This window comes from Eptatretus burgeri, chromosome 7 (genome assembly GCF_056783735.1).
Source record: "Eptatretus burgeri isolate ZD-2024b chromosome 7, Ebu_testis_v1, whole genome shotgun sequence".
NCBI classification, from domain to species: domain Eukaryota; kingdom Metazoa; phylum Chordata; class Myxini; order Myxiniformes; family Myxinidae; genus Eptatretus; species Eptatretus burgeri.
The window spans coordinates 33,178,540-33,203,509 of record NC_140967.1 but is presented as its reverse complement, the minus strand read 5'-3'; the positions used below and the strand labels follow the sequence as shown (position 1 = coordinate 33,203,509).

Below are 24,970 nucleotides of genomic sequence, written 5' to 3'. Positions count from 1 at the left end.
CGTGGGGAGAACCGGAGAGAGGTCGCCAGCCAGGATCGAACGGGGCTTCGGGACAGTCTGAGCAGCGCTGAGGGGCGGACGGGCTCTTAAAGAGAGCATCAACTCTGAAAGAGCACAAGAACCGTTCGTTCCTCTGAGGTGTTGCCGGCTGGGCCCAAATCACCAGGCCGTCGGACAGGGCCTGGGCTGGACCGCAGTCACGACAGCTGCCGTGGGGACGGGACCTTGCGGGTCGCCCCAGCGAGACACCTTGAAGGTGAAGGTAACCAGCCCGGCCTCGCGGAGCCTCTGCGGTCATCACAGCTCCGTGAAATAAAGATCCAAGAGGTCCAGTCTACCCCTCGTCTGTCCCGGGGTTTTTCCTTGCCTTTGAATGAACGTTGTGGCGCCATGTCCGTAAGTAGAACTGTTAAGTGTGTACATAATAAATAGAACGGGGGTAGTTCATTTTCTTGCTCGTGTCTTGTCCCTACCCCCATTCATTATGTGCTTGTACAGTGTATTGCTTTTGTTTGCCTCACCTGATTACGTGCATGACTGCATCACTGTTTACGTGTGCTTTATTCAATAGATGTGCTTGTTTAAATGTTAACCCGTTCGTTGCGTCCTTTTCCCTAATTGAACTGCCATATTGCACTCGGAATATAGTTGGTTGTTAAATAGCCGATAATAGAATCGGGTCCAACGGGGCCTCGCGATAACACCCCGCTCGGTTATCCCAAAACGGCGCGAGCTGCTTAAGCAGCTCATTTCCAAGCGGGCCTCGTTGAGGTACAATCTCTCGGTAATCTACCCGCGCGATTAATTAGGTAAATCGAAGATTTGGCGATCGGACCCTGTAGCGCACGGGTAGAGTATGGACAAGGTTGTGGTGTGGTTGAAAACACACCCGTGGCTGGTTTTCGGCATTGATCCGGAAAGCCACGGCTGGATTGTCCGTTCGTTGGGCGAAGCGGCCGCTATTGGTTAGAAGCGGTTGTTCGCACGCCGGCGGGCGGAGATCCACAACAATATGTGTGTGTGTGTGTGTGTGTGTGTGTGTGTGTGTGTGTGTGTGTGTGTGTGTGTGTGTGTGTGTGTGTGTGTGTGTGTGTGTGTGTGTGTGTGTGTGTGTGTGTGTGTGTGTGTGTGTGTGTGTGTGTGTGTGTGTGTGTGTGTGTGTGTGTGTGTGTGTGTGTGTGTGTGTGTGTATAAAAAAAATACCCACCCACATCTCTCACCTGTGAATGGAGGAAGTAGCCAATCAGCTCTCACCTAATCGACTTTGCCCAGGTGGCTGGGATTATATTCATGATTGACCCCTCCCATGCTCCTCCAGCCAAAGTAGCTGCAAAAAGCAACCCAAGAATACTTGTGCAAGGAAAGTGCTAAGCACTGTTTCAAACCCTTCCCAGAGTTCCTCAACAACTATAAAGATGTTCACACAAAGTACACACATGACACTCCCAATGCTATACACTCCCCTCAGCTACCGGACTGGTTTCATCACTTATTGGCGAATCATCAGCATAGCGTAGACAGCAATGCATACCAATGAGGCTCTCAAGCATGTACCACATGCAAACGTCAAAAGCAGTCAATATATAAATAAAGACCCACCCACATCTCTCACCTGTGAATGGAGGGAATAGCCAATCAGCTCTCACCTAATTGACTATGCCCAGGTGGCTAGGATTATATCAATGATTGACCCCTCCCATATTCCTCTCACCAAAGTAGCTGCATAAAGTGATGAAACTGGTCCGGTCTAAGTTGCTAAGAAGCCTGCTAAGCACTTATCCTGCATAAGTCTTCTCAAGATCAAGCTGCGGTGCGTCGTTTGGGAATGTCAAGATCTCTGACCTTCATTTCGCAGATGATGCATTCATCTTTGCAGAGAGTGGAGATCCTTTTGGGTGCCCTCGATGTCAGGTATGGGAGCATGCTGCTCCGGTAAATGCTCCCATACCTGACCTGATCTGACCTGAACCCCCTCAATAATCCTTCACAATAGAATACTCAATGGGGGGCAGGCTACAAAATGAACTTTCCTGTCAATGTAAAGGAACCAACAAGCCGATACTGAAGTTTGTAGACCAATAGATCATACGCAAATTGACGAGCACCGATGAAAAATTTCCAGTTGAATCTGCAAGCAACTTTGAAAGCATTGCCATGAGAGCTTTGCAGGCTTCTTCATAAATGTCAATCACCGGGATATATTCTTCAGCGGGTGGTTGAATAGAAATGAGATGAGCTACGTGCTGACTTGTTGGATGTAACAGACAAGGGATAACGGCAAATTTTATACTTTTGGTAACTTTCAAGGTAATGCTTCATTTACCACTTGATCTCCACTCAGGGCCTTCTTAACATGCTCAGGAGCCCAAAGACATGAACAATTTTGACGCACCACTTTTGGGTGGTTTAGAAATTGTAGAAATTGTAGCATTAGAAATGTAGCTATTTGACGCACCACACCACTTTCGCACCATTAAGAAACCTTCCCAATAGCAAAATAAATCATCCAACAGCAACTATTTTACTATTATTTTACATGATGTCTCTGGGTATTCCTCTCTCTCCAGTTGAAATAATTAGCATGGACTAGCATCGTTAATTGAAGTTAAACTGTGACTAGTATTTCCTTGAAAGGTTTTTATACTTCTATGTTCTGATATTTAGCCATCAAAGCTGGCAGGATAGCCTAAAGGTATGCAGATTCGTCTGTGAGCTATCTATCCTGGGTTTGTGTCTTGTTCCAGCTATGTACTCTCATTGTGGTGTTTTGAATGCAGGGCAAGGCATCAATGCGTGTGCCGTCCCTCGGACTCGGATGGACGTTAAACTTGGCGTTCCATCTGCCGACATTTATTGGTGGATGTTAAAGATCCCATGGTGCACTTCGCAGAGAGGAGGTGAGCTATCGCCGGCACTATGAACAAATTACAAATTCCTGCCCTGACTCTGCTGGGAAATCAATGGTAAACCACCCAGTATAACCCTTGCCAGGAAACTGCTTCAGTAGCACCATTGCTCCAAGAAAAGTATGGTACAGCTCATCATCATTTACCTATCTTCAGGTGACTGTTATCCAAACAAAAACAAAATATACTGCAGATGAAGTGAAATTGTTGAACACAAAACCCGCATAATCATCCTTGATAGTTTCTGTTTGCTATATTTTATTTTTATTCCAGCCATTCAAAAGGATTGGTTAATTTATTAATGTGTCTATAAAGGCAATACTTGAGAAGACATGATTAGCCTTAAGGAAAATTTACAAAGCAAGCGAAACCTGAAGCAAAAATGTGATTCTAAAATTTACTACTCTTACACAGAGCCATACAATATCTAGAATGGTCTCTGTCATATCAGGGCAGGGGATTTGGTAGTGGGAGAGGGTGAAAGTGGGTGCTTGCTTTGGCCCGGTAAACCCACCCAATCATTAAGACGTCGCTTTGTCTAAACACGCCTATAAATCTATAATATAAAAGGAGCTCGGTCTCGGCGTGCCTGCGTCCGTCCATCCCTGCCTGCGTCCGTCTGTCCGGCCGTCAACAATTGTCCTATCGGGGATACCACTAATCAAGCCCAATCTGCAAACAGTATTATATGGTTGAGTTATGTGAGGATAGATGGGCCAGTTTCAATTTACATAAACACAAAAACGTTCTCCTTCATCTTCATATTCACTTATAGTGATGGTGAGTCTCATTCAAACCGGTTTCTCATATTGATTAAAAGCTAGCTATATTCAATACTTGTTTTTTCAGCATTTCAATTTTATTCATAATTGACCCACCAAACTGTATTTCTGATTATACACCGCCTTCCACTCTACTTGCAACACAGGTGAGAAAAGGATGCGAAAGAGCAGCGGATATTTCAATAATTTATTCGCACGATTTTTATTGGGTGCAGTAAATTTTAATTTATTTCTCTGGATGCGACGGGTCTTACATTCCAGTTAATTAGAAAAATAATATCTTGAACCACCGCAGCCTTTCTTTATCTGCACAGTGAGGCTCATGGAGTTGCAAAACAACAGAGGATGAGGAGGTTTAGCTGACATGGAAGGCTGGAGGGGAACAAGCAAAGGATACACCAAATGACCTGAAAAAAAAGGTGGATTTATAGCTTTTTGTATACATGATCGAAGCTCATCGAAGAGCGAAAGCAGAATGGAAGGAAACAAAATGGAAAGGGGGAAACACAAACAGCAGGGTAGAAGTGAGATCAAGAGGAGGCGGAGGACACAAGCTGAATGAAACAGAATAAGAAGAAGATGAATGCGAATGTGTGGATGAAACAAAAAAGGAACAAAGCAACTGATAGCTAACAAATGAAAAGAGGTGAGGGAAAGGAAGAAAGAATCACAATAATCTGAAAAATGGGGTCATCTGGGGATAGAAGAGGCCATGAGTAAGGATGGGGAATGATCCGCCATATAACCTTCGTCTTTTTCATGTCTGGTTTCACAGCCCCAATCTCATGTCTGGGATTGAAGACCGACATCCATTGTTGGGAGAGCAGAAGCAGCATGTCCGAGGTGGAGTGACCTGATCTGAATCCAAATTGATGACCTGAGATCAGGCCATTGTAGAAAATGGAAGGATTTGATGTCAACTACAATGATAGATTCCATGACCTTGCTTATAATCGGAAGGAAACTAATAGACCTTTAGTTAAGAGGATGCGTTTTTGCACCATGGTTGTGTGATGTTGGCTAATTTCCAGTCAGAGAGCAACTGACCCAGAGATAATGATCCCGTGAACAGAGCACAAAGTGGATGAGCAAAAGCAGCAGAGCATGTCTTTAGCACACATGCACAAATGCCGTCTGGACCTGTCGCAGAATCAGAGTTGAGGTTTGCCAGAAACCTCTCTACCTTCTCACGTGAGAAAGCTTCAGATGAATGGGAATTAAAAATATTCTGAGAGAACGTCCCAAACAATTGAGTAAGTCGACGACAATTTATTAGTCGACAATAATTGAGAAAGTCGATGACACATGCCTGAACCTTTACTTACCAGGGCACGTTGACAAAGCAAGGGACATAACTCCTCAAATCCACAAATAACTGGTTGTACTCAAGAAATCTATTTTGTCTCAAGAAATCAGAAAGAAATCTATCAAAAATAAATCTCAAGAAATCAAGAAGGCACCACCAACACCAACTATTAGAGCTCTCAATAGGCAAAGCTCAGGCCACAAGTTTTGGTCGATTATGAAAATGACATTGTGTTTCACCATCTGCCTTTTAGAATCATTTGATGTAGTCTGTCTGTCTCTGTCTGTCTGTCTGTATGTGCCCCCCCCGCCCCCACCCCCTCCCTTGGAAGCTAGGGTACGTGAAACCAGGTGCATGATGCCTGAAAAGCTCTTGTTGAAGACTACCCTGTTATCAGAATGTCAGACCTGAGCTTTGCAGATTGAGCAGCTCAACTAGTCTGTGTTGCATTCAGTTTTGTGTTCCTCCTCGCTTATACACCACCATTGGATATTAATCGAAGAATAAAAACAGAAGATTACACACCCTTGCGATTGCATAACCAAAGCATTAATCTTTCCATCCACATAATATTGTGTGAATTGTGACTTATCTGTCCACATAACATATTTCCTCTTTGAGACGTCCACATTATATGTTCATATGTTATGGGGACCTGGGGGGGGGGGAATGGGAGTAGGAGGAGAGGGGAGAAACAGGAAGGCAGTGGAGCTTTGGAAAAGAGTCAAAAAAATGAAAATGAGGCTGAGAGGATGAGTAAGTGGTGGCAAGGGCATTAGAAATGTAGCTATTTTATCCATGCATTTTATATAGATGGCTCTTTCTCCAGAAGCCTGGTGTTGGCTTAACGGTTAAGGTGCTGGCTTAAGATCTTAGGGTCCTGAGTTTGAGCTCCTGTCATGCTGTTACATAACACCAGGTGAATTGACTCAGCCTGTCATCCTTGTAAAGTTGGCAAAATGAGTACCAGCTTACTGTGAAGAATGAGCCATTCGAGTATCATGTGTCGGAGTGGCAACCCATCCAGGACTGTGCCCCCTAGTCAATGACAAACAGTCTCTGCAGCCCTATGTGTCTGAAGATGTGAAAGGAGTGGCTCTACTTCTACTTCTTTGTCCAGAATCCAATTATAAATTGTCATTCCAACCACTGAAGCTGGAACTCTGCATCAGAGATGAGTTTGAGCTCGCTCACGAGAGGCAGATACAAAACCTCCTCCTCAAGGGGTTCCGTTTCTACTTCACCTTCACACACTCTTCACCACTACACCATTAAGCATTACACAATACATTTCCTAATCCCTGTCCACTAGCAAATGGTTAACTATTTTTTTCCTGTTTTTTGAACAACTCCTGCTGTGATGACGACTGTGCTCTCACCTCGAGAATGGACTATCTTCGATTACTTACCTTATTTTTGATTGGGTCCAGTCACTGGGCACCATCATTGGTACATCTTGAAAAGTCAGCTTTCTCATTTTTGGCCACATAATGTATCTTGAAATCATGACACACAGGTTTCGCAAATTAATGTAATGGTCCCTTGCAGAAAATAAATTCCACATTTGTACCAAAACCATTGTCCCCAACTGTGCTGAGACATACATGCGGTTTGTCAGATGAAAGGCACAGCAAAGCGAGCGTTGCTAAATAATGCAGCTGGCTATTGGCGTATAGTCATGCAGGCTCCTGGGCTAGATCTTTTACCGTGATTCACGCCATTTTACCTCAGAGCAGGGGTTCTATTCAGTTTAAGCTGCCAGATAAAAGCCTTTTCGTTTTCCATTTATTTTCCCCATTTCTTATATTTTGCAAATCCCTGAACTGATAAGCACAGGGCGATGTAGCAATGGTCATGTGTGTTTTTGTCTGCTTTCACAAAACTCGAAAAACACAAAACTTTGTTTTTCAAATTAAAAAAAGTTTGAATGCAGTCGCACAAGCATTATTTTATTGCCAAATAGGTTTGGATAAAATACAAGATTTATGAATAGTGCTCATAAGACATCCTTACTTTTAAAAGTTTAACCAAAACAACCTTCTTCGTCATCTGGCTCCAAATTCTTAATAATTCAGTTCTTCTTTAACCGACTCATCTCTCACCTCTACTAATGGCAGATTGTTTTCCACACCAATGAGTTTGTTTTGTACTGACATGATGGTGCAATGTAACACACTTTCCTTTGAGCAGTCTAGTCTGAGTTTGATTCCTGACGTAACTATAAACTATCAGATTTGTGCTTCGCAGGCAGGATGTTGCACCGTCCCTTGGTTTGACATTAAGCTGGGTGTTTTGTCCGATAGCATTAGTTGGTAGACGTTAAAGATAGTCACTTGCGAAAAGTAGGACAGTTATCAATGGCCCACTGAACAAATTCCAAATTCTTGCCCAAATCAGCTCCAGTCAAACAAACATCAGGCCTGGCCAGCCAGTTCTCGAAAGACATGGGCCAAACTTCTCTTTTGGCCAATCCCACAAGAAGGTGAGATTAATTTGAGCTGTTAAAAAAGTAGTGATAATGGTAGACTGGTGATCGTGTTTGTAATGGAATGCGCAACTAGAGAGTCATATCTTGATGTTGGGATTCTTGTGCTTTGGCTGCCAGTTCAATTGCAGTTAACTGAGAAAGTCTAGTCGCAAAAACTGGTTTCGTCTGATCGTTTAATTATCTGAGGCATTCCCTGGTTGGGCAGTTTTCTGCACATTTTTCCAGAAGCAATGTATACAATGATATCTTCTCAATAAGATTCAAACTCTGCACTTTTCAATTACTAGAAAGTTTAAAGACAACGATAGGACATTTGGCCCATCACTCCTACATTTATTGCACTGGCAACTTTATTTATTTTATACTTTCTCTGGTCTTGCGCTTCAAACTAATTTTATGGGAAACTAAGGCGTTTTTACACAGCAGGTAATGTTTTCTACCATATGCCAGAACCCATGTTAAAACATATAGTTTCTGCCATGTATATTTTCTCAGATGCTATATCGAACATCAAGCTTTGACATTCGATCAAAGGGACGTGTTGTTTAATATGATCCTTCAATCTCAAAGATGTGGCCCACATACATTTGCTCCACTTTTCTCTCACCTGGTACCCAGGTTTGTAAGAATGTACATAGTATGACAACTATTCCCTGTGCCTCTGCAATTGGTTACCATTTACTGAATAATCCTCAGTGTGCAGAGCAATATCGTATTGACTGGTTGAAAATCCTGAGTAGAGGACGCATTTTAGCTCACATTTGTGCAATAGAGGCCACATTCATCAGGTCAACCAATCCTATTATTTCCAGACAAAGAATTTGTCAGACATTTTTTTTTGACTATGATGGCTTGACTGTGTGACAACTGCACCACAGTCAATGTTGAGTCATCATGAAAACCACCCCCCCCTCATCCCCCCAACTAGTCCTCAGCTAATTAGCATTACGTTTCTGCCGGTACTTTGGCGATTCATCTCCGCCTAATCATTATTTATGATACATGAAATTGTCCATTTCATTAAGATTAAAATTCACAATCTTAATCAAAGTTCAAGTCAATTGGATGAAAATTGACGATGTTTCAGATAAAAATCGATTATTTTAGAAGTTTGATCTTGAGTTGACCTTTGACTTTTTGACTTCAAAAATAGCTGGTTTCCCAATTCAGTGATGCAATATGCAAATCTTGTTCAAATTTCAAGTCAATCGGATGAAAAATGACGATTTCAGAAATTTGACCTCAAGATGACCTTTAACCTCAAATTCAATAAGCTTCTCAGTTGAGACTACCTCTACAACTTAGTAAAGTTTCATGACTATCGGATTAGAATTGTGACCTATCGGCAACAAACAGACAGACAGAATAACAAAATCAACTGACCAATATACTTGAAAAATCTTCGATTTTGCAAGTAACAAACAGACAAACAATCAGACAGAAAGGGGTGAAAACATAACCTCCTTCACCTTCGGTGGCAGAGGTAATTGAATGATGCATAGAAACGGCGTTTCCAACAATTAAAAACTATTCAGGGGTTTAATTTCACAAATAGCAGGCTATCATGGAAGGACGGTATCGAAGTAGGTATGTCATCCATTCCATGAATTCATCCATTAATATAATTCCAAAATTAGAGGGTCATAAAAGCGTCTGAAGTTCGACATCACAAAGTTCGAAGAAATTTTGAGAAAAGTTTTAAACCAAAACGGTGCAGGTTTATTGATGTTTGGGGATTTCTTTTTTGAAGAATATAGGTTATGCCATTGTTCCCTTTATGCAAATCATTTGTTGTGGGAAAGTTTTTGATCGCCAACTATCTTCATTGATGTTATTAAATACTGTGAATGATGATTTATTGGTGGCTGATAATGTCAGGAGCATTCAAAAGCATATCTCGTGAGCTCATTTGCAGACCCAGAACTATCCTTCTGCATGAGCATATCATAACATGATTTGCAGCTAGAAAAGCAAAATTACAAGAACCTTGTCTTTCTGTGTTTGAAGCATTTGAATTCAAACCAAGGTCTTTGATTTTGCAATCTGAATAACCTAACCAGCTTCCCACATGATAAAGCATAAGGTAGACATATTAGTTGCAAGCGATGAGCAAACACAATAAGATGTGACTAATTTGAAAGCTTGCCATTAAATTCTAAGTGTAATGTCATCTTTATTATCATCATTAAAATGACACATGTGAGATGAAATAGAAATGATTGCAAAATAAGAGACCTAAATTCCATCAAATATAATTATATTTCCAAGTATGGCATATAGTTTTTGAAATAAATTCAAATGACATACGGATGAATTTTTTATGATTTAGTGGTTAATATGTGGATAAAATCAGAGTAATAACAAATTATATCTCAATTAGTTATAGTAATAAATGGAACAAATGTCAGATTAATTAGAGGATGATTCTTTGGCTGGTGCTGTTCATCTAAAGCAGTAGTTGTTGCTTGAACTCAGCATGTGAAATCATTTATTGTCATTTTCTTTTTACACAATAACTTATACACACACTATCTATATTTAGATTTACCTGACACTCGTATCTTAGGCGTGTACATAAATCACATGCAGGACAAAGACACGACTAGATTTTCTTCTTTTTTCATATGCAGCACATGGATTTAGGCAGTATCATTTCCTGGGGGCATGGCTGTGTCATTGATGGTAGAGCCCCATGAAAGGTAGAGCAGGAATTTGGAATTTGACCAGGGTGTCGGCGATAGCTCGCCTTCTCTTTGCGAAGAACACCATGGGACCTTTAATGCCCAGCAACGCCAGCTGGCAGAAGGGACGCCAGTTTAATGTCCATCTGAGGGACTCACATTGATGAATCACCCTGCCTGTGAAACACCAGGATGATAATTTATAACTGCACTTCGATTCAAACCCAAGGTAGACATCTTAGAGATGAATGTGTGTACCTCTAGGTTATCCTACCAGCCCATGCTCGTAGATATTAGTGCACCTTGACATAAATTACAAGGACATTAGCAAACAATAGACAAGCACATCTGGTATTTGAATAGCTCAGGCATGTGCATAAAAATATTAACTCAGGTTCTCTCACATCATGAAATACAGGTTCAGAGGGCAACACTATCAGGCCAAACAAATACTGTCAGGACAGATGTTCCCCAAAATATTGGGACTGCAATCTGTATATCTAAACATCAAATGTACCTTTCCGAACCTGTATGTGCAATTTACCCCCAATGCAGAGCAACACGTTTTCTGTATAAAGGTGTTTTATTGTGATGTTTTGGACAATGCTTTGAGTTAACCTACCGAACATTCTTATCTGAACTAATGACTCATGAGGCTGGTGTCCCGCATTCATAGCTATGTCGACTTGTCCATTCTCAGCTAATATCCCTGTAATTCTTGTGTCGGTACTCATCTCCTTTTCTCTTTGTCCTGCATCTGATTTATGCACTAGCTTCACCATGAACCTAATGCCTTTCTTCCATTTGACGATATATAGTTCCCATGGCATGTTAAGACTGAGATGCATGGAATGTCTACACTACAACTATGAAATAACCGTGAGGTTTACGTCATTGTGCTGTATATGTATTAAAATAATAGATTTCCTGCATCGGTGTGTGTGTGTGTGATGCATTTTCAAATCAACACAACAACATTTGAGTGCAGTTGAGGCAATCTGGACTGACAGGCAGTGCTGTGATGTACAATATCATGGCATAGTTTCTGTCCTGGTGTGCTGTTCGGAAGTTGAGGATGTGCCAACATGGCACGAGTATGATGCCAATATGTTTGTGGTGAAAGCATTATATCACTGTAAAAAAAAAATTGAAAGACGCTCTCTGACGAGCTATAATGCAATAATATACAATGAGGACCCTTACATATACTGGCATAGCAGCACATCTTGTTATACTAATGTATCTCTTCGTAGTTAGTTCGAGGACAGCAACATTGAGTGCAGTATTTGCAATTATTGCTTACCCAGAGCCTTGATTTAACCAATCAAATCTCTCAGGTTATCGGAAAACCAGCTGTGGGCACGAGTCATCAGAGCACAATCGACCGCTGAACTTGCTCTGATAGAGGAATAGCATATTATTATGCTGAATATATAGCAAAATTTGATACGAAATGTTATTGACAGTCACACCATGTTAGAAACTGAATAAACAGTTAACAACTTTGCATATTGTATTACTGCCACAATAGTTTTAGGATTATAGTCGAGGTTATAATTGGTGTGTTTCTTGTACTATATGTCTGTTTGTATTGTAATTATTGTATTAGACGCCTGAAACAAAGGAAGCAGGAAGTTTGCATTACATCCCCATATGTGATGCAGCTTTGGTTGGAAAGATGGCCGCTCTTTGATAAAGCAGATAATCCAGCTTTAATCGTAACCCCAAAACTTCATTTTTTAGGTCACAAAATTTGTTGGGTATAATGAGTAACAGAAGAAGTGACAGAGTATAAAAATAATTTTTTTAAATTTTATCCCAGTTGTTCATGAAAGAACTGATAAATGATGGAAAGATAATGTCTCTGGGACATGGGCCACGGTCGCCATGATGAAAGCTACCCACCTTCACCACAGCTATATCGAAGAAAAACTTTTAATTTAAATTAGTGGTGTTGGGTGACTTTTATTACCAGTCAACCCACGGTAGTAGCACTACTCACCCGATTGCCTCGCCGATGGGGGGGGGGGGGGAGGGGGAGCTGGGCATTGCTTTTTCCATGGGGGGAGAGGGGGGTGATCTCTCAGGTTATGACTTTGTACTTATGGGCTTGATCCTTCCTCCACAAACTATCCATAAAAATATTTTGAAATGTTATTTGTGGGGAATTAACAGAAATGGGACATGCAGAAATCACAAAGTTATCACAAAAGTAGAAATAGCCACTGGGAGGTGTAAACTTAAACATCCAATGGCTGTGAGTTTTCAAATTAAAGGACTGGAGAAAGAGCAAGATTCATGTGCTGTCACAGGGTGGCGTTTTATTATTTCCACCACCAAAGGTGAAGGAGGATACGTTTTCACCCCTTTCTGTTGGGTCGCCGAAATAGGTGACCCTTATTGTCAGCAATTCTGTCTGTTTGTTTGGATGTTTGTTTGGATGTTTGTTCGTTTGTCATCAGCATAATTGGTAGTAAACGTGGGCGGATTTTGACCAAACTCGGGTGTTAGGTACATCTTATGACCTAGTGCTTTGGAAATTGTGATGGTTTCTCGGGACGCTTTGGTTCCCTAGCAACAACCGAAAAACCTTCAAAATCGGTACCGTTCACGCGAAATCAATTCCGAAAGCCATAATCCCACGTAGGGTTATAACATTTGGCACGAACGATCTACAAGTGATGCTCTATCAAATATATTCCGGTTTTTGTGATATATGGAATTCTTTACCCGCAGCGCCCCCTACAATTAGGGTATGTGCGAAAATTGGCGAAAATTGAAGGCCCCTTAGCGACCAGGTGAGTGCATCGATACGAATGAAACTTTGCAGGTTCATGGTACTCAATGAGTACTACAACTTTGCTTCAGGACATATTGACCGATTTCGCTTCGGTCAGGGGTCAAAGGTCAATTAGTGCAAAAATCGATAATGTGCGAGAGCTGGAGGTGCCTTCGCGCCAAATGCTACTCCTCCTCAGGTTAAGGTCGGATGGTCATGAAAATTCACACTAATCGTCTGGAATACATTGTGCACAAACGATCGAGCCGGATTTTCGATTTAGATCTTTGTTCACCCACAGCACCCCCTGAACTTTGGGGATTTCCGATTTCAAACCGCATTTTCGGTACTTTTCATTCAAATGGACACCGAGTAGTTATCAGTAGATGGAACTGGATGAGATTTGAGATGCATAATCTTAAGGTGATTCCCTATCCACTATATGACATCCATTTTGCTCGATATCTTATAGTTTCCATGCTCGGCGACCCATTGCCGCCTACCGGCTTGTCTGTTTATTTGTCTGTGTACAAGATATCTCAAAAAGTAGTGGACAGATCCGGATGAAATTTTGTGGACAGGTTGGGTGTGTGACAAGGACGAAATGATTCGATTTTGGAGAAGATTCGGATCCGGATCTGACAACTACAATTTTCATAGTGATTCTTTACAATTGAAAGATAGTGCTAAACCGATATTTAGCACAATATCTCGAAAAGAGATGGAGAGCAGCCGAATTTCACAGGTTTTTAACCAGGAGAACCAGATAGTTGAAGATTGGGGAAGGAGGTTGGACTGGAAAGCGAAAGTGAATGCAACTCAGAGGGGTACGGGAGGATGCCACCTCACTTGTGAATTACGGTAAGTAAAAAGCAGTGATTGCAACAGCTTATCTCTTCTGCAGCGAGATCTCATACCAGATGCTGAGGTGAGGGCAGAAACACTTTGCCACCTATCGCTTAGATTGCATTTGAGGTGGCACACTTTGGTTATCAAGGCATTGATAAATTGTTGCATGAAAATCCCATCATTACCAGAACCTTCAAAAAGTATGTTATAAAAGAGCAGTTCACTAAAAACTTTGACCACCCATAAGTAGTGAGGTCATGGAGACAGGTCCAGATTTGGTTGCAGAGTGAAGTTGAAATTAATCAACATTATGATGCACCTGCGTTTATCAATTTGCCCGATATAATATAAGGTCCTAATCTAGCATTAAATACTCCTGGGTCTGGACTTGTCAAAGGAGCATAAACACTTCGCAATGTAAATTTAACAAGTCAGAAAAAACATTTTACAAAAATGAAAAAGATGTAGGGATGGAATCCCTCAAAAACATCCAAACAAGGAAGGAAAGAATGACAAGGAAGGAATACCAAACACCACAATGCAACACCACAATGCAACACCACAACGCAACACCACAATTATTTTATGGATTGTCATCATGACATATTTTTACATTTGTATTAGAGGTGGCAAAAGTAACAATTGTGGAAGATGTCTATATTAGAGGTAGTTGTACATTTGTAGTGTGGGTTGGTGTAATTGTGTATTTTATTACCCTCACCAAAGGAGAGGGTATTGCATTTGAAAATAAATTATATGCTTAACTTGCTTGTTACGACAGCCCAGAGGCAACATAATAACCTGAGAAACCATAGTGCCCATCCAAGATAATTCAGCAATAAGTATCTCATCTATAACAAGGTGTTGCCTGGCATTGGCTTAATGGTTAGAGTGGTGGGCTTTGGATCCTCTGGTCCTGAGTTCAAATCCCGCTCAGCTGTTGAATTAATACCACGTGGGGTTAACTCGGCCTGTCATCCTTCCGGGGTCGGCAAAATGAGTGCCAGTATGCTGGTATACTGTGTCAGAGTGGCGACCCATCCAGGATTGTGCCCAATAGCCAAGGAGACTGCTTAAGCAGCACCAACGCTCTGCACAGAGTATGGTCTCAATCTCCTCTTCCTCTATAATATGATCGAGACGTGCTTTGCAATACATGTCCCCTACCGATGTGATATTTTCAAAGTCCACAAAGGAGCATAATTCTGAAAAATTGACGAAATGCCCTGAAACTAGAACTGGTTCTGTAACTTATCACAATAAAGCTATGTACCAAGTTTCAGTTGAATATGTTAAAGGGTATGGGAAAGAAGTCTGAAAAACCACAGGTGAGACAGACGATGGGTGGACATACAGACAGAGAGCAAAACTATAGTCCCCTCCAGTGAAACGGGGAAGGGACTCATAATGAATGTCAGTGTGTCATTGTGTGTGTCACCTCCATAACTCCAAAACCATGAAACCTAGTGGCCCAAATCTTTTCATGCATACTAAGGGAACTCAAAGGGAGTGCATGGATGAAAACTGGGTGTTTGGGTAAATTTAAACACCCCTTTTGAAGAAATTTAGGGGGTCCTGATGAAAGAAAACAACATAAGCCTTACCAAAATGGTTGCGCACCATCTTGGTCAGCCCTCTGTCACATCACTGGGTTCTTAAGTCACCATTTTGTTTGGCCTGTTCAAAAATGCCTTGCCTTGGAAACATGATGACCTCTCATGGACTAATTAAAATATATAATCGAAATCTGGCTTTAGATTTGAGGATCAGAACTCATGGACTAAATAACTGTCGAAATCTGGAGTGAAATCTGAAAGTTTTAACAACTCAACGATTCTTATAACGAAGCGTACTTATTGATTTAAAAAAGGCTGTCATCTTAATTCATACCTCCATAAGATAGTGTCATTCTAATGGGACCTGCGATACTTGTAGGAAACCTGAAGATTTGAACCATTTGTTTTTAAAATTCCCTCTTTATGATGGATATAGATTGCATATATTTCACTGTATTAAAGAGATGGGGATTGGCGTGTTGGATCTGCCGAACATTTTCAGCCATTGAACCACAAGTATCCCTGACTCTGCAAGGCAGTTCGGCGATTTTTTAAAAGACAGTGGGAAATCTATACAGTATTATGGATTACCTAAAGGCTTCTTCGTTTATTGCTGTTATGTCTGGGCACATGGCATATATATATATATATAGCCTCGTGGCTCTGAAAATGCCATAAAACTTAAAAAGAAAAGGAAGAAGAAGGAGATCCCTCATTCTCCATATTCAGTGACGCGACAGGTGGAATTTTGAGAAAGACCTACGGTTCGACCCCACGGTGCTCACACGTCTTTTTATGACGTGGTGGTGCCGAGTGAGCGATGTGGGAAGGTGAAGAGAATGAAGAGGTATTCTGTACGCAGTTCACTCATGTGTGCTCCTCGATGCTACGCTACAGTGTTAAGTCATGGGCAAAAATCATTATTATAAAAGAGTGTGCATGTGTGTTCGTTTAGTCACTTGTGCTGTGGTGCGACACTCTGCTAAACACGGCAAAAAATACATTTTTTTCTCCTTTGTAATAACTGGTCAATGGATCAAAGTACAAAGTGCGTGCCCCGTGGTGTCGTGGAGTACCTCGGTGTCATCTGGTGTGATTTTTTTTGTTTGTTTACATGAGATTGCATTGCTTCCCATTTTGTGTGATCTGCTTTCATTTTGGGTGTTATTTCATTTCTTTAGGAGCTTGGAGCGATGTTATTTTCTATATAAAATTGAATGAGACATTGTTACTTATGAAATCTAAAGATTTCGTAAGTATATTGATGCCTTCCGTTTCTGTTTGTTTGTTTGTTTGTTTGTAGGCACGATAACTCGAGAACGGAAGAAGCTACCAATGTCAAATTACACCACGTGATTCAGGAGGGTGATGGCTAGTGCTGATTAGATTTTAGTCAAAATCGGTCAAAGGTCAAGGTCACAATGAGGTCAAATATTCAATTTTTGATGGTTTGGTACAGATAACTCGAGAACGGAAGAAGCTACCAATGTCAAATTACACCACGTGATTCAGGAGGGTGGTGGCTAACACTGATTAGATATTGGTCAAAATCGGTCAAAGGTCAAGGTCACAGTGAGGTCAAACATCCAAAACATTCGATTTTTGATGGTTTGGTACAGAATCATCGTAGAAACTTCTGGTTTGCGTCGCTACCTTCTCAAGAGACAGCTTTTATTAGACAAGGTCAGAGGTCAAGTTGACGATTTCGTAAGTACCAGTCTATGACTGCTTGTTTGTTTGTTTGTTTGTGACACTACTCTGAGCTCCCAAGGTTAATCACAACGAAACTTTATAGGATCACTTCTTTTTCTTTTTTTTACCACGATACACCTTACTAGGGGTTTTAAACAGTCACTGTCTCACAATTCATAACTTATAAACACACAAGCCATCACCTGTCGTGGGGTTGGGATGGGAGTCTGGAGGAAGGGGTGGGGCAGGAGGAGGCAGGGATAGAAAATATCATCATTTTTGATGGGGGATGATATGAGATGGTGGTGAATAGTTGTTTAGAAGACCTGGAGGGAAGAAGTGATTGAACAGAATGTATAACTTGGCTCCACAGGCTGGAAAAAAAGTTAAATGAATGAGTAGTGGTGAGCAGTGATTCTGGATTTTGGGAGTTTCATCAGAACAGGGTTGCTGATGGACTGCATAGTGCATACACCCTGCAGTAACCTTGAGGTGACAAAGCATGGAAAGAGTAAAAGATGCAAGACCAGAAAAGAGGCAGTATAAGACAGAGAGACCACCAAACTGTCTGCGATGGGAAAGTGATAGGCCCATCATCTGGCTTCATTATGGGAAATTCCAATGATCTTGAAGGCCTTGGTTTCCACTTTGTCAAGATGAGCAAGGTGTGAGGGAGGCAGGCGTGCCAGCCCAGAGGGGAGAGCAGTCGGCCTACTCCATCAAGCTGTAGACGAAGGCCTTGTAGAGGGAAAGGAGTTCAGGTGTGCCAAGGAAGGACTTTGCTCTGTTTGAGCCTGGGGAGTAAATGCTGAAATCTATCTATCCAGATTCTTCCTGACATCTTTGTTTTTTGTTCCTTTCACACTTCTTTCGACTTTTTCACATTTCTCTTTATTCATTCCAATGACCACACATGATTCAATGTACCATGGGTGGGAAGAAGGGTAGGATAACTGAAGAGGAGATGGAATGAATCTGGGCATACGAGAGAGCAGGTTTCTGTGGAAAAATTCCCAGGCTTAATTGATATCAGGGACAGTAGATGTAAGAGACCAGGCCTGAAGTGAGATGGTTGCTTGCATTTCCTGCCCATCTACCTTAGTGAACTGCCAGACTGAAGCAGAGGTAGAGGTTGGTGGGCTGAGGCAAAAGTAGAGGGAGATGAGCTTTCATTCCCTACCCATCGACCTCAGCCAGCACTGAGAGAGAGACTAGCCAACGAGGTGTTAACTTTCACAAGCATATGAGCAGATAAACCAATTGGAGCAGAGGAATAGCAGGAAACATTTGCAGGGAAGTTTGTCATCACCAAGTCCAAAAGAGAGGATTTGCCATTGGGATAAATCTGGGTTGGAATGTTCACAGATTGCGTCAGTCCCATGGAGTCACAAAGTCCTTTGCTGAAGTACCCTGGCTGGTGAGAGAGGTACCAATGCTCTGCCAAGTTGCATGGTGACAATTGAAAATCACCACATATGAGGAAGAGAAAGTTGGGATAATTGGTTAAAACTTTGTTCATGTTGTCTGAGAGAGATGGAGATGGAGTTGTCAGTGTTTGTTGGATGGTACAACACACAGACAAACAAGAGGTACTCCTGGGGGTTGGGAGGTGAAAGATCAGTACACAGACAGTGAGAAATTGAGTTATTGATGTAAAGTGCAACTCCACCGGCAGGGTGGGGTTCAGGCCTATCAAATCGGAGGAGACACTCAGGAGTCAGGAATGTCCTGTAGGAGGAAGGATAATGTTAAACAGATTATGTCTGGTTTATCAGCAGCAGTCCCAGTTGTGAGATCTGTCAGGTTGGAGCGGATTGGGTGTTGTCAATAGCACAGTGTTGTTGCAGCAGTGGGAAGGTACTCTCAGGGTCTCTGCCCCAGATGATAGCATTAACTGTACTGGCAGTGACATCACGTCTTCGAGCCCGTGCTACTCCCAGAAGAAGAGGTGAGAAGGGAGCGAACTTTATTGTGTCTCGTGCACTGGGCAACCTCATATTATTGATCTTCTTGGGTGTTCCCTTGCTTACCTTGCCTTGGCCATTTCAGAAAGGAAGCACAAACCACGTAACACCCTAAACCAAGCTAACTTCTTGAACGCACACAACACCGTTTTCCAACGGCACATAAAAAAAACAGGACGTCATAACCTAAACGTGAAGCCCTAGATGCAGGTGAAAAAGAACTATCCTTTGCAAGCACACAGTCCATCCAAATGCCTTACACTTTATTAACTACCCAACCCTATACCCCACACACATAACAGTATTTTATGTTTTAACTAAGCAGGTGATTTACTTGAATCCTCTGATCAAAAGGTAGTTTTGTTGAAAAGGGTTTAAAATATAATTGCATGAGCATCAACCATTTTGTGCTTCAGCACAGCAGTACCACAGGCATCTAGCTTTCTGCCTCTCCATCGAAACTTTTCTGCTGGGCTGGTAAAACTTCCATCTAATTTGAAAACGGCATTTTGAGGAAAAGCACCTGATTATATTTGATCTCAATTATTCTGTTATACTTGGTACACTGAACATAGAATTACCTAACTGGGGTTGTTTGTAAATAGTGATATTGTTAATGAAGCCAACACTTTTCAAACAAACTTTCTCCTTCTAATTGGGTTTCTTGGGTGTTTGTAAATCGTGGGGTAAACACAGCCACTTTATACCTTCTAAATTTTAACCCAGGGGAAATTCTGGGATTGTGCACCTGCTGCTTGGTTTATCTCACTCCCTTTGCATCAGGTTTCTGTGTTCTTAGCCTCTGGCACGAAACAATGTAATTATGGAATGAAATCTTTCTCCTTTCTCACTCTCCTCCACCCTCTTTACCCTGCCTGTCTTGCATCAAAGCCTCTCGCTCTTACCTCTTGAAGCAGACTTCGCTGTAGTGCATACATTTGAATAAATGAATAAACAACAAATATTACATGCAGCATGCATTAATCAAACATAGCAATTTGACTGTCAGTTTATCCCTAAAGATAAACCAGCACAACCGCTTCCACGCACCACAAATTCCTTTGTAGTAACCACACATATTAAAATCAGTCGTTTTCATCAAAAACTCATCCTTTACTTTCCAGATATTTTAAGAACAGATTTATTTTTTATACAATCATGGCTTTTTTTATTTTTTTTTAGCAATGTTGAAACTTGAAATGATAATTTGCAAACGACATGTACAGGAAAAGAAGAAATAAAGTTAATAAACAGAAAGCAGACAAAAACTTTGGGGAATAAATTACGTATGCCATTGAGAAGTTTGTGATATACTTGTGATATGAAACAAAGTTTCTTGAGAGAAGAAAGTGAGTAGAACTTTCCATAACATAAAGCACAAAATGATCATGTGATGGCAATTGAGGGGAGAAAGTACATCAGAGGTAAAGCAAATTAATGCATTTATGATTTGGAGCTGGTGTGTTAAAACTTATGAGATCATTCCATTCTGATGAAACTCCCAAAATTCGGAATCACTGCTCACCTCCACTCATTCATTTCACTACACTCATTCATTAAATATCAAATATAATAAATATAGATGCTGTTTACATAGCTAACTAGAACGCCACTTGTAGAGTGCATAGTCTCGCCTCACGCATTCATTCTGGACAAAAATACCATCGTTAACTAAACACGCTACTATTATGGCCCATTGTTATTATGGCCCATATACTCATATCATCCATGCACCCTATTATGTCATTGTTTATTGGCATGGGTTATGAGCGTCATAAATATATATATATATATATATATATATATATATATATATATATATATATATATATATATATATATATATATATATATGAACCTGGTGTTGGCGCAATGGTTAGGGCAGCGGCTTGAGATCCAAAAGGTCCTGAGTTCAAGCCCCATTGGGCCACTGAATTAATACACCAGGGGGTTGACTCAGCCTGTCATCCTTCCGAGGTCGGCGAAATGAGTACCAGTGTACTGGGCCGGTGTATTCCCCGGTAAAAATAGGTGTACCATATCCCTGTGTCGTAAGAGGCGACCAGGGTTGCGTCAGGAAGGGCATCCGGCGTAAAATATGTGCCAAATCACAATGCGGATCATATGGATGATCCGCTGTGGCGACCCCTAACGGCAGCAGCCGAAAGCAGAAGAAGAAGATATATATATATGTATATATATATATATATATATATATATATATATATATATATATATATATATATATATATATATATATATATATATATGAGATAGACATAAAGTATCAGATTTTTCAGATAAGAATTTCAATTCAAACAATTATGGTTGGAATACCACTTCACCGATGATATCATCGTTATCATTCTATGTACTCCAAGAGGAGTTGATGACATATGCCAAGTTTCATTTTTTATCATTGAGCAGTTTTGGAGAAAATAATGTCCAAACATTTTCCTTTCATCAAATATGGCTGCCATACCATGTGACCTATAATGACGGAGTTAGCATCAAAATATTTTCCATGGGGAGTACTTGCTATGTGCCAAGTTTAATTTTTTTCCTTGATACGGTTTCAGAGATACATAGGTCCAAAGTTTTCCCATTTTTCCAATATGGCTGACACCACATGACCGACGACGTCATAATTATCATTAAAACATTCCACATGAGTAGTCGCACCAATGGTGAAAATTTCTTCTCAATCTGATAAGCGGTTGCGGAGAAAAACATGAAAATTCTGTGTGGACAAACAAACAGACAAACAAACAAACAAGCAGTCATAGACTGGTACTTACAAAATCGTCAACTTGACATCTGACATTGTCTAATAAAAGCTGTCTCGAGAGAAGGTAGCGACGCAAACCAGAAGTTTCTACGATGATTCTGTACCAAACCATCAAAAATCGAATGTTTGACCTCACTGTGACCTTGACCTTTGACCGATTTTGACCAAAATCTAATCAGCGCAAGCCATCACCCTCCCGAATCACGTGGTGTAATTTAACATTGGTAGCTTCTTCCGTTCTCGAGTTATTGTGCCTACAAACAAACACGCAAACACACAAACAGAGGACGGAAGTCATCAATATACTTACGAAATCTTTAGATTTCATAAGTAACAAACGGACCCAAATGCAATACCCTCTCCTTCGGCGAGGATAACTCGAACAGCATTCTGTCGAGCGCATACTTCTACCAGGTTGAACAGTTTATGTTTTGTATCCCACTGATAGGTTGGATAAGCATCTGGACCATTCGTCCTTGTCACACACCAACATCTAATCAACTTGTTATTGTCACCTACCAAACTCGTCCAATTTTCATCCAAATTCATCTAACTTTTTGAAATATCATGTCATATATCATTTTTGGCCACATCTCACAATGGTGAAGAATCACTTAAAAAAAAAAAAAAGTAAAAATTTCTTGTATCCAGTTCTGAATCTTCATCAACATCAAAATATTTCGTCCTTGTCAGACACGCAACTTGTCCACCAAGTTTCATGAGAATCTGTCCATACTTTTGTGAGATATCCTGTGATATACTATTTTGACCGATCTCTCAATTGGCCAATGATGAAGAATCACTTTTTTTTAAATCTCGAATCCAGATCCGAATCCGGATCTTCACGAAAATCTGATCAATTTGTACTTGTCACACACCCAACCTTTTCATCAAATTTCTTCCGAATCCTTCCTTTACTTTTTTAGATGTCCTGCTCACAGACAGACAGGGCTGAAAACATAACCTTTATCCACCTTCAGTGGTGGAAGTGATCATGTCAGGTCAGATCTGTGACTTTCTCCAGGTACCATGTAAATCTGTACACCCTGTTCCTTGGTCGGGTTGTTGGTGACAAAACCAACTCCCCCACCAGGTTTCCTGGTGAGGAGGGTGCAAGGATCTGGACATCCAGCAGGACTAAATACAAAACCTGTAAAAAGGTGGAGGTCCTCCTCGTGAGCCAATGGACATCCATATCTAGCATGCTCAACTGTGTTTGTGAGCGTCCTCCTGCAGTTGGATTAGCCTTTCCTAGGATGTTGGTGGCAGGAGTGGCACTCCAGCCACCGTAAAACACTTAATTCTGCAACACAAATGAAGAACGCGAATTAAACCCAGAACAATCTGCACCATTGGAGTACCTCCAGTACAACTGCTCTTCACAGGGCTGCTCACCGGATGATGGGAAAGGCATAAAGCCTCCAGGATCCCCAGTTTATGATTATAGGAGGGAAACCATGGAGCAACCCGACTGGGTCAGGTTGTGGTGGTGTGTGTTGGCGTGGTCCTTTATGTGTCGTCCACCAGATGGGGTTCCTTCGGGTGGGTGCCTGGAATGTCGTCACTCGAAGAATGGATGATCACCTGTCAGGTAAGGTCAGGTGTGGGAGCATGCGCCGGAGCAGCGTGTCGCTGCATCCCCTTGACGCCGGTACCCCAGGGGCCTCCATCCGGTCATCCCCCAGGCAGATGCCTGGCCCATCCCCATCTCCTTGAGATGCCGATCAACATGCTGCAACCACAAGGCACATGTTTGGCCCATTGGCCTCCTTCACTCACGAGGGTCCCTCACCTGCCTCTGCTGTCATCTGAGCTCCAGCCTCTGATCATCAGTATTGTAGAACTTTGAGTTTCGGAGACCGGATAATGGTGAGATCATGGTAGTTGGCTACACCTACTACTGGTCTGGTAGTTCTGATGGTTACCATTCCCAGAGAGTTGCTGTAGCTATATCCAACAAGCTGACTCCAATGGTATTTGAGGTAACAACAGTCAACGAGTGTTTTATGAGACTGAGGATTCATCACTTTCTGGGTGTCTTTTCCCTGGTCTCTGTAAAATCCTCCGACTAAGGCGAGTGATCTCACTGAGAAGGAGAATTTCTATTCCACACTCGATTTCGTGGTTGATCAGTGCCCCATGCAAGATACTATTTGAGTCTAAGTGGATTTCAATGCATCCACTGGCACTGATAGGAATGGCTATGAGACATGTGTTGGTTCCCATAGGTCTGGAATCAGGAAGCAGAATAGCACTAAGTTCCTTGACTTCACGTGATGTCATGGAATTTTTGTGGTTGGTTCATAGTTTCAGTGCCCACAGCCACACGATGGGACTTGGTATTCCAATGTTGGTTGTATGGCAAAGTAGATCGATCATGTTCTCGTTTATGTTCGTTGAAGGTTGCTCTGAAACTATAATGTCGACCAGAGTGCGCAGTTCCTCAATAATGATCACAGGCTTGTTGTAGCAACTCTGAAGCTGTGGCTGAAATCCAAGAAAATGGTACCATCCCAGCCGAGGCTGGATTTTGTAATTTTCAAGGGTGAAACGGTAGTTGAGGAATTTGCGAACAGGTTGAGTGGGGGACTGAGTGATCTGGGAGTTTAAGGGGATCCTGAAGAGTTGTGCAGTGCCTTCAAGACTACCATCCTTGATCTTTCCGGTGCGCGTTCTGGAAACCCCCGTCGGGCGAAGAAGAATGTTGCCTTGCAAAGGACACTAGATACCATTAACCAATGTAGCAGGGGCAGGCTTGATGGCAGAGCTGTCTGCTCAGGAAGCTGAGGCATAAAACTGCATGCTCACTGAGGGCAGGCAAGGAGGCATATGTGTGAGAAATCTGTGAAAAGGTAGAGCATCACCTGTGGTCAAGTGATTCTTGTCCTGCTTACAGAGGAATCCGTGAATCACATTTCTCAAAGCCTATCCCTCAGTACATTACAGTTTGAGCAGAGGGGGGTGAGCTCTGAAGTGAATCCCCCCCTGGGCCGGTTACTTTGAGTGGCTCTACCAGGCTGACCCACCAGCTGTGGAGTTTGATGTCGGGGGTATTGCTATCCCGATTACTGACCCTCCAATCAACTGTGAACTGCCTTTGTTTTCGGAAACACAAACCGCAGTGAACCAATTGAAAGGGGGGAAAGCTCCTGTGATCTGTGGCATCCATGCTGAACTTC

General features: G+C 41.7%; 1 protein-coding gene across 9 annotated transcripts in view; it reads left to right on the top strand.

Moving 5' to 3' along the window:
* The window catches only part of LOC147022980 (uncharacterized), a 268,630-nt gene that overhangs the window by 9,636 nt on the left and 234,024 nt on the right, over positions 1–24,970 (top strand). For all 9 annotated transcript variants that reach the window (XR_015059979.1, XR_015059978.1, XR_015059982.1 and 6 more), the window contains exon 2: positions 2,778–2,897. Coding sequence is in view for 1 of the 9 variants with exons in the window: in XM_085887986.1 (XP_085744112.1) it covers positions 2,778–2,897 (120 nt within the window). In the remaining 8 variants the exon portion in view is untranslated. The remainder of the gene's footprint in view (positions 1–2,777; positions 2,898–24,970) is intronic.